Source organism: Larimichthys crocea, chromosome XVII, assembly GCF_000972845.2.
Source record: "Larimichthys crocea isolate SSNF chromosome XVII, L_crocea_2.0, whole genome shotgun sequence".
In the NCBI taxonomy this organism is placed as follows: domain Eukaryota; kingdom Metazoa; phylum Chordata; class Actinopteri; family Sciaenidae; genus Larimichthys; species Larimichthys crocea.
In genome coordinates this window covers 7099428-7109427 of record NC_040027.1, presented here as the reverse complement: position 1 = coordinate 7109427, position 10000 = coordinate 7099428, and the positions used below count along the sequence as shown (strand labels likewise).

General features: G+C 47.5%; 1 protein-coding gene across 5 annotated transcripts in view; it reads left to right on the top strand.

Moving 5' to 3' along the window:
- nfia (nuclear factor I/A) overlaps positions 1–10000 on the top strand; it is a 168292-nt gene that overhangs the window by 152706 nt on the left and 5586 nt on the right. For 2 of the 5 annotated variants that reach the window (XM_027290452.1, XM_027290454.1), the window contains 2 exons: positions 1277–1327; positions 7934–8112. In XM_027290452.1, coding sequence (XP_027146253.1) covers positions 1277–1327; positions 7934–8112 — 230 coding nt within the window. Of the gene's footprint in view, positions 1–1276; positions 1328–3289; positions 3464–7933; positions 8113–10000 lie in introns of all 5 variants that reach the window. The other 3 variants (XM_027290453.1, XM_027290455.1, XM_027290451.1) reach the window with 2 other exon arrangements.

The following is a 10000-nucleotide window of genomic DNA, read 5'->3' as shown; positions in this document are numbered from 1 at the left end:
GTGTGTGTACCAAGAGTGTGTGTGTGTGTACGCAGAGTGTGTGTGTGTACGAAGAGTGTGTGTGTGTACGAAGAGTGTGTGTGTACGCAGAGTGTGTGTGTACGAGGAGTGTGTGTGTACGCAGAGTGTGTGTGTGTGTGTGTGTGTACACAGAGTGTGTGTGTGTGAGTGTGTGTGTCTGTGTGTGTACGCAGAGTGTGTGTGTACGCAGAGTGTGTGTGTGTGTGTGTACACAGAGTGTGTGTGTGTGTGTGTACGCAGAGTGTGTGTGTACGCAGAGTGTGTGTGTACGCAGAGTGCAGTTAACAGGCTAAAGTTTTAAGTGTGTGTGTTATGAGTTGGGACACAAATATAAATTGTTGAGGTCTCTCTCCTCCTCCCTCCTCTTCTCTTCTCCTCCCTCCTTCTCTCTTCTCCTCCCTCCTCCTCTCTTCTCCTCCCTCCTTCTCTCTTCTCCTCCCTCCTCCTCTTCTCCTCCTCTCTCCTCCTCCTCCTCTCTCAGTATATTCACGCTGCTTTTTTTCTTTCCTCTCCTCCCCTCTCCTCCTCTCTCCTCCTTTCTCCTCCTCGTCCTCTCTCAGTATATTTACGCTGCTTTTCTTTTTCTTTCCTCTCCTCCTCTCTCCTCCTCTCCTCTCTCCTCCTCCTCCTCTCTCAGTATATTCACACTGCTTTTTTTTCTTTCCTCTCCTCCTCTCTCCTCCCTCCTTCTCTCTCCTCCTCTCTTCTCCTCCCTCCTCCTCTCTCAGTATATTCACGCTTCTTTTTTTTCTTTCCTCTCCTCCTCTCTCCTCCTCTCTCCTCCTCCTCCTCTCTCAGTATATTCACGCTGCTTTTCTTTTTCTTTCCTCGCCTCCTCTGTCCTCCTCTCTCCTCCTCCTCCTCTCTCAGTATATTCACGCTGCTTTTCTTTCCTCTCCTCCTCTGTCCTCCTCTGTCCTCCTCTCTCCTCCTCTCTCAGTATATTCACGCTGCTTTTCTTTCCTCTCCTCCTCTGTCCTCCCCTCTCCTCCTCTCTCCTCCTCTCTCCTCCTCCTCCTCTCTCAGTATATTCACGCTGCTTTTCTTTTTCTTTCCTCTCCTCCCCTCTCCTCCTCTCTCCTCCTCTCTGCTCCTCCTCCTCTCTCAGTATATTCACGCTGCTTTTCTTTTTCTTTCCTCTCCTCCCCTCTCCTCCTCCCTCCTCCTCTCTGCTCCTCCTCCTCTCTCAGTATATTCACGCTGCTTTTCTTTCCTCTCCTCTTTTCTTTTCTTTTTGTCGTCTTGCGTTGGAAAGCTGGATATAAGCTGCGTGGCTCTCTAGCTAGCTCATTCATCTCCCGACAAGGTAAAGACTGTCAACACGCTTTTTATTTCCCGTGTCTGTGAAACCGTCACCTCCTCTCCACCTCCTCTCCACCTCCTCCTCCTCCATCACTCCTGCTCTCCTCGTGATGGGTCCATACCTGGATGGTGTTTGGTTTGTCGTTCGGTGTTGTGACGTGTTTGGTTTAGTCTGGTGGACTCGCCTCCTCCTCCTTCTCTCCTCCTGTCTTTTCTTCTCTTCTCTCACCTTTATAGCTTCCTCTCCTTTTTCTCCTCCCAGCTCCTCATCTTTTTTTACATCCAAGCATCATCCTCCTCTCCCCTGTATTGCTTCCTCTCGTTTTTCTCCTCTCCTTGTCTCTTCCTCTCCTCTCCTTGTCTCTTCCTCTCCATGCCTCTTCCTCTCCTTGTCTCTTTGTCTCTTCCTCTCCTCTCCTTGTCTCTTCCTCTCCTTGTCTTTTCCTCTCCTTGTCTCTTCCTCTCCTTGTCTCTTCCTCTCCTTGTCTCTTCCTCTCCTTGTCTCTTCCTCTCCTCTCCTTGTCTCTTCCTCTCCTCTCCTTGTCTCTTCCTCTTCCTCTCCTTGTCTCTTCCTCTCCTTGTCTCTTCCTCTCCTCTCCTTGTCTCTTCCTCTCCTTGTCTCTTCCTCTCCTTGTCTCCTTGAGGTACCCACAGGTGCATCACCCATCACCCATCACCTCCCTCTGACCCCGCCCCTCTCCACCCTGACCCCGCCCACCTGACAGCATGCTGATGTCATCATCATGGCTGTTAATTCATTGGTTGATCTGTGAAGAAAACGAACTGTTGGACACTGTGCATGACTCTGTGTGTGTGTGTGTGTGTGTGTGTGTTTATGTATATATATGTATGTGTGTGTGTGTTTGTGTATGTGTGTAATTAGTTGTGTATTTGTCGTCTCCACACACACACACTCCTGTTTCCCCCCACATGTACGTGTGTGTGTGTTAGAAGTGTTATCTTATACAGCAGATGAGGCATGAAGGAGTGAAGGAGAAGAGAAGGAAAGGAAGGAAGGAAGGACAGACAGACAGACAGACAGACAGACAGACAGACAGACAGACAGGCAGATAGATAGATAGATAGATAGATAGATAGATAGATAGATAGATAGATAGATAGATAGATAGATAGATAGATAGATAGATAGATAGATGAAGGTGTAAACAGGATGAGGAAGAGTAAAGTGCTGAGCAGACTCTGCCTCCATTCCACCTGACAAAACCTCTTCAACTGTTCATCACTCACACACACACACACACACACTCACACACACACACACACACACACACACACTCCTCCTCCTCCTCTTCCTCCTCCTCCTGCTGCACCTCCGTCCATCACTATAAGCCCCGCCCCCTCCAGGTTAATCATAACACTGAGTTTATTTATTATTTATTTTATTTTTAAATATTTTGTTTTAAAATAGTTTTTGTTTTGAAATATTATTCGTTTATTTTTATATTTTATTTAGTTCATACAACATTATACATTTATTATTATATGATTATAATTATTATAAAATATTTTTATTAACAACATGTTTTTTTATTAAATAATTATTATTTAATTACAATTTTTGTTAAAAAATAAAATGTATTGACTTTGTTTAAACATTTTGAGTTTATCTGTATATTTTATTCTTATTTTTTTTAGTATAGATTTTTTAAATAATAATAAATAAATCAATAAATCAATTTTTCACTTTAAAATAATAAACTGGTCTCTGAGGTCGCTGCCCTTGTTTCTCGCTCTGACTCCCTGCAGCCTCAGTCTGTCGGCCTCCCCCTCCTTACTGTCCACACCTCACCCAAACCGACTTCCTCCCCCCTCTGCCTTCCTCCCCCTCCTCCTCCCTCCTTCTCCCACCTCCTCTGACCATTGGAGGTGCATTAAAGTGTAAAATAAAAGAAGTCGCTGCCGCTGAGCCGCTCCTCATCCTCATCATCATCATGGTTCTTGGCAGGAATGGCGTCGCCCGCTGACGCTCTAAAGAAGTCAGAGAAGTCTGGTTTCTGCGGCGCCGTGCCTTCGCCGAGCGGCGCCTCCTCCACCTCCACCTCCTCCTCTTCTTCTTCCTCCTCTTCCCCCCGAACGGCTTTCACACACCATCACCGGCCCGTCATTACCGGGCCTCGAGGTGAGGTCCTCAACCAATCAACCCCAACAAACCACCACCTCCACCCCCCGCCTCACCTCCCTCACTCCTCCCCTCTCACACACACTCACCTCCTCACCCCTCCTCCCCCGTCAGTAGCTGTGGGTTTTGTCAGGAAGAGGCACAGAGCAGATAAGGAGGAGTCTGTTTACCTGTAGAGACTCACCTGTCAGCTTCAGGCTGGTTCGTGTGATTGTTGAGTGTATCCTCCTCACCCACTAACCACACGACTCCCGACCCTCACTCCCAAAGTCCTCCTCCTCCTCCTCTCTCTCTTCTTCTTCTTCTTCACTTTTTTAACGTCTGATTGATTCAAATATGTCACAGCACAGAAACACACTTCCTGCCTGCCTGTGTGTGTGTTAATGTGTGTGTTTGTTTTAATGTGTTAATGTTGTGGTGAGCATTAATGTGTGTTAATGTGTGTTAATGTGTCGTCAAAGTTCAGGATGTTTGGACTAAATCTGTGGTACAAAAACTAAATGAATCATCAGTTCTTGGATGTCCGAGTGTCTTTGAACACACCTCACACACTAAAGCCGGTACTTTGTTTGGATCTAATATTTCAGTCTAAAGATACAGATGGTCGATGATGGTCTAAACATTCACCTGGACTTACCTGGACTGACCAGGTAATAGTTAACTAATGGCAGCTTAGGTAAAAAGTTCTTCACGTGTACTCAGAGATCAGGCAAGAGTCCAAAATCATCGTCCAGAATAAACCTGAAGTTTGGATGTCGATGAATACAATATATAATAGTTTGTGTTGATTTGTTCTGTACACTGACATCTATTGCACGTCTGTCCGTCCTGGGAGAGGGATCCCTCCTCTGTGGCTCTTCCTGAGGTTTCTTCCACCTTTTTTCCCTGTTAAAGGTTTTTGTGGGCAAGTTTTTCCTCACTGGAACCGAGGGTCTAAGGACAGAGGGTGTCACTCCCTGTACAGATTGTAAAGCCTCAGAGGAAAATGGACTGTGTGACTTTGGGCTGTACAAATAAAATCTGATTTGATCTGATTTGATTTGAATTCGCGACGGGACAACAGCAGGGAAATTTACCTGGCAGAGGGGCAGACAGAGCAACAGGCAGAGGGGCAAAGGTCTGATGGGCAGGCAGGTCACCAAATTGGTGAGTCGGCAGGTGGAAGCACAACAGACAATTTGGCAAAGAGTAATTGGAAATGGTCAAGTGTATCTCCTTTAGGGCTGATGGGAAAGTGTGCAGGTAGTCTTGTTTGTTCCTGAGTGTCTGTGGGACGAAAGTGGCTCGTGTTGGAGCAGATCAGAGGAACAGTTGGTGACGAACAGCTGATGATGAACAGCTGATGACAAACAGCTGATGATGAACAGCTGGTGATGAACAGCTGATGACGAACAGCTGGTGATGAACAGATGATGATGAACAGCTGGTGAACAGCTGGTGAACAGCTGATGATGAACAGCTGATGACGAACAGCTGATGATGAACAGCTGGTGATGAACAGCTGGTGATGAACAGCTGGTGAACAGCTGATGAACAGCTGATGATGGACAGCTGATGATGAACAGCTGGTGATGAACAGCTGATGATAAACAGCTGGTGATGACCAGCTGATGACGAACAGCTGATGAACAGCTGGTGATGAACAGCTGATGATGAACAGCTGATGACGAACAGCTAGTGATGAACAGCTGATGACAAACAGCTGGTGATGAACAGCTGATGATAAACAGCTGGTGATGAACAGCTGGTGACGAACAGCTGGTGATGAACAGCTGGTGATGAACAGCTGGTGATGAACAGCTAGTGATGAACAGCTGGTGAACAGTTGAGTGGGCTTGCTTCTGTCAACTTCCTGTTTCTGTAGCCGCCATCTCCCTGTCACTCTTTCTTGTCGTTTACCCTCCTCCTCTCTGCTCCTTGCTCCCTCTTTTCTCTGAGTTTTCCCCTCCTCCTTCGTTCCCTCTTTTCATCCTTCGTCAGCTGACCGACCATGTCTCGTCTCCCCCTCGTTGTTTGCCATAACTTCTCACCTTCTTCACCAACCTTTCTCCTCCTCCTTGTCCAATCGTTACTTTCTCACCCCTCCATCCTTCATCCACATCCTCCTCCTCCTCCTCCGCTTCCCCCTGCGGGGCAAATACAGGAGCTATCATTTCAGTTCTTCTCCTTCTTATCGTTTATCAATCCACCTCTTGATGGCAAATATCTTCTTCAAGGAAATGCTGGCAGGGGAGAGACACAGGGGGAAGAGGAGGAGGTGGAGGAGGAGGAGGAGGATGGGGGGGGGGGGGGGGGGTGTCTGAGGCAGTGAAGCGAGGCAATTTGCAAAGTGGAACTAATCCCGGCCCTTTCTTCTGTGTTCGACATGCAGGCCGCCGGTCCTCAATACCACACACACACACACACACACACACACACACACACACACTGGGTGTTAAAGGAAGACTCAGACATTTTGGAAAATCCTCGTTTGCTGTCTTTGCCGGAAGACAGACGAGACGATCGATATCAGTTTAGTGTCTGTTCGTTCAAACTTTACATTTTTAGCTGCAGTCAGAAACATTAAAAATCATTCATCATCACTTTCCGGCTTCGTTCTCTGTGTGATGAACACGGTGCTCTCCAGAGGGCGCTCTGCTCTCTGCACTTTATTTCTTTAAACCAGCATCTCATATCATCTGGTGATTCGTTGTCTCACAAAGCTCTCACCTGCAGCAGCTAATCTCACTGCCTAGTCCAACAGCAGTCAGCCCAGAACCAGAACCAGAACCTACAGCAGCAGCTGATCTCACTGCCTAGTCCAGCAGCAGTCAGCCCAGAACCAGAACCAGACCCAGCAGCAGCTGATCTCACTGCCTAGTCCAGCAGCAGTCAGCCCAGCTCGGCGTCTGTCTTTCAGCCTTTTATTTCACCAAGCTCTCACCAACCACTAAAAGTCAGTCCCACATTTACTCTTGTCCGGCGGCTTCTTGCTCGCTCACTCTCTCCTTTTCTCTTCTTAGCTTCCTCCGTCAGCGTCCTCTTCACTCTCTGCTCCTCTGCCATCATGTCCGTAGAAGCTGCTGAGCCTGGTTACATTGCCCGTTAGCAAACTCCCAGTGCGGTCATGGCTAACTGAGCTAACAGCAGCTAACACACTGTGACAGAGGACGAGGAAGGAAAGTTTCCTCGTGACTGCGGAGACGAACAAATGTGCTGAAACTATTTGTTGATGGACAGCTGGTCCATCAGTGACGCTGATTTGTGTGTGTGTGAGTGTGTGAGTGTGTGTGAGTGTGTGTCCATTGTGATGTGATGTCATTTCCTTTCCTTCCTGTCCAGACGACGTCACTCCCTCACCTAAAAGGAAAGAAATGTGAACAATCCTGCACACACACACACACACACACACACAGACACACACACACAGACATACTGTACACACACACACACACAGACATACTGTACACACACATACACACATACACACACAGGTGAGTTGTACATGCCTGCACACTGAGTGAGATCATTTCTATTAATGTGCACACATGCCTGCACACTGAGTGAGATCATTTCTATTAATGTGCACACACACACAATGTTCCTCTGTGTGTGTGTGTGTGTGTGTGTGTGTGTGTGAGAGAGAGAGAAAGAGGGCAGAGAAAGCCATCCATCCAATGATTACTGTAAATACATTGGCCGCAGGGTACACACACACACAAACACACACACACAGACACACACACACACAAACACACACACACAGACACACACACACACACTCGGTCGGTGTGTATTGTCAGAGTGATAAATCACAGCAGACTTTAAGTGAATTAGTGCAGCAGCTTTAACTCTTCATCCATCCCTCCATCCTCTCTCTCTCTCGCCCCTCCCCTTTCTCTCGCCCTCTCTCTCTCTCTTTCCCTCCTCACAGCTCTATACATCACATCCTTAACGAGGCTCCGTTCACTAACGAGCAATCACAGAATATTAGACCAATTAGAGCCCTAATTAGATTGGAGAGGAGAGGGGAGGAGGATGGAGGGGCAGAGGGGAGGAGGAAAGGAAAGGACAAGAGGAGAGGAGGGAAGAGGAAACAAGGTGAGAGGGAGGAGAGGAAGAAGGGATGGAAGAAGGAAGGAAAGAGGAGAGGAGGAAAGGAGAGGAGGAAAGGAGAGGAGAGAGAGCAAGAAAAGAAGGAAAGAGGGTAGGAGAGGAGAAGAGAGACAAAAGAGGAGAGGAGGAACATGAAGTGTGTTTGTCGTCCTCCACACACTGTTTTTGATTGACAGCTGGGTGAGAGAGGTGCATCATGGTCTGTTTGGTGTGCTGTGTGTCATCAGGTATTTGCATGTGAAGCCACGCCCCCTTTAATCAACTTTAAATGTCCCCCTCCTCCCCCCTCCTCCCCTCTTGCTCTCCTTCCCTTTAATAATTGTCTCTCTATTTCTCTCCTCCTCCCCTCTCCTCCTCCCCTCCCTCCCCCCACAGCGAGCCCCCATGCTCCCCCCTCCAGCCTCCACTTCTCCTCCTCCCCCATCCTGCAGCAGCCCGGCTCCTACTTCTCCCACCCGGCCATCAGGTATCACCCGCAGGAGACGCTCAAGGAGTTCGTCCAGCTGGTCTGTCCTGACTCCGCCCAGCAGGCCGGACAGGTGGGCTTCCTCAACGTAAGCACACACACACACACACACACACACACACTCACTAATACACACACAGAAACACACACAGATACACATCTGAGCTGGTTTTCTCTGCAAAGGTGGGATCAGTATCTGTTTGCAGGGCTGGAGCAGAAAACACTGCAGTGTGTGTGTGTGTGTGTGTGTGTGTGTGTGTGTGTGTGTGTGGCCTTCTGTCTGCAGCGAGATAGTTGATATATCTGCGTCTAGACACTGAATCAATACACCCTCCACCACCCCTACCACACACACACACACACACACACACACAGATAAACACTCACAGATACACACACACACACACACACACACACACACACACTCGGTCCGTTTCCTTGTTTTGCAGATGTAGTAAAAACATGGAGGACTGTGTGAAAGTCATAAAAACCAAAGATCGACGACAGTCCGAGTTCTGCAGGAAAACTACAAATCCCAGCGGAGCGCCCGCGCTCAGTGAAGACTTCAGTTACAGTCTGATTGAACTTCTTCACTCACTTGAAGTGTGAAAAGTAAAAAGTTTCTCTGAAGAACATTTTGTGGAGATACCTGAGCTCGCCTGTTTGTCATTCGTCCACCTGGAGAAGAAGAAAAACGATTTCCTCAAATCCATGAAAGTTAAAAAAGTTTTTAAAAAGTTCCCTAATGGAAGTATTTGTACTTTGTTAAACCAACACAACTAAAACGAGACACACTGTCGCTCCGTCATCACTGTGAACACACACACACCGTCCTGCTGCACTAAGTGTGGATTCATCCACCACTGAAAATAGTCCCCAATAAGTGTCAGGTGTAGCTGACTACGAGGACTCTGAGCTCATCATCTGTTTTCATCACAGTGTGATATGCCTCAGGTAAGATGTTGGAAAGGTGTGCAAGCATGCAAATAACAACAACAACAACAACAATAATAATAATGTGTAGACTGTCTGGAATAAAATGAAACACACGTCTGAAGAATCAAAAACTGCGTTCATATCAAAGTGTTTCTGTCTCAGTCAGGATCGTTCTCTGTTCCACAGCTGACAGGTGTCACATCACCTGACAGGTGTCACATCACCTGACAGGTGTCACATCACCTCACAGGTGTCACATCACCTGCTGTAATATCACCCCATCTGATGTCTGCCTGTCACATGACCTCTTCTCTTCGTATCATGGACCACTTTATTTTATTTTGGCGTCTAACTCCAGCTCTGCTGTGATGACAGATGGATTATTAATATTTGAATATTTCAGGTGCTCTGACATGAATACTGACTCACTTCATGTGATGACTCTGACCTGACGTCACGCTCAGCGTGTCGATCATCAACAGATAAACTACAAACATGGCTTCAGCTGCACACGGCAGCGATCAGACACGTGTGGCACAGCGTAGTTCATGTTGCACTGACACCAGACTAATGTTAGCTAACATCATCAACGTTGAATATTTTTAATATGGAAACTGAAAAACATCAAATGAACACAGACGAGTCTTTGGCGTCTTCAGCGTGTCGCATCGGCCGCCGTCTTCACCTAACTCCTCACGGCCGCTCCTTCTCACCTTTCCTTGCTCTTTTTTTTGTCTTTGGGCCGCACCGCGTGTCGCGCCTTCTTCTGGAGGATTGGCGCCACCTGCTGGTTATCCTGTGAAGCAGCTCCTGACTCTGACACAGCGGAAACACTTTCTGTGGATGAATTATTGGAAATTCTGTTAAATTTTGTGACACGTTCGGATGCAACGCGTCCGTGAATAAAGACGCAGTGTGTGTGTGTGTGTGTGTGTGTGTGTGTGTGTGTGTGTGTGAAGGTGGAGAATGTGGAGGCAGAGAGGTGAGGCGAGGTACTGTGGTATTATGCTTATAGATTAGCAGGATAAAATGCGAGCAGC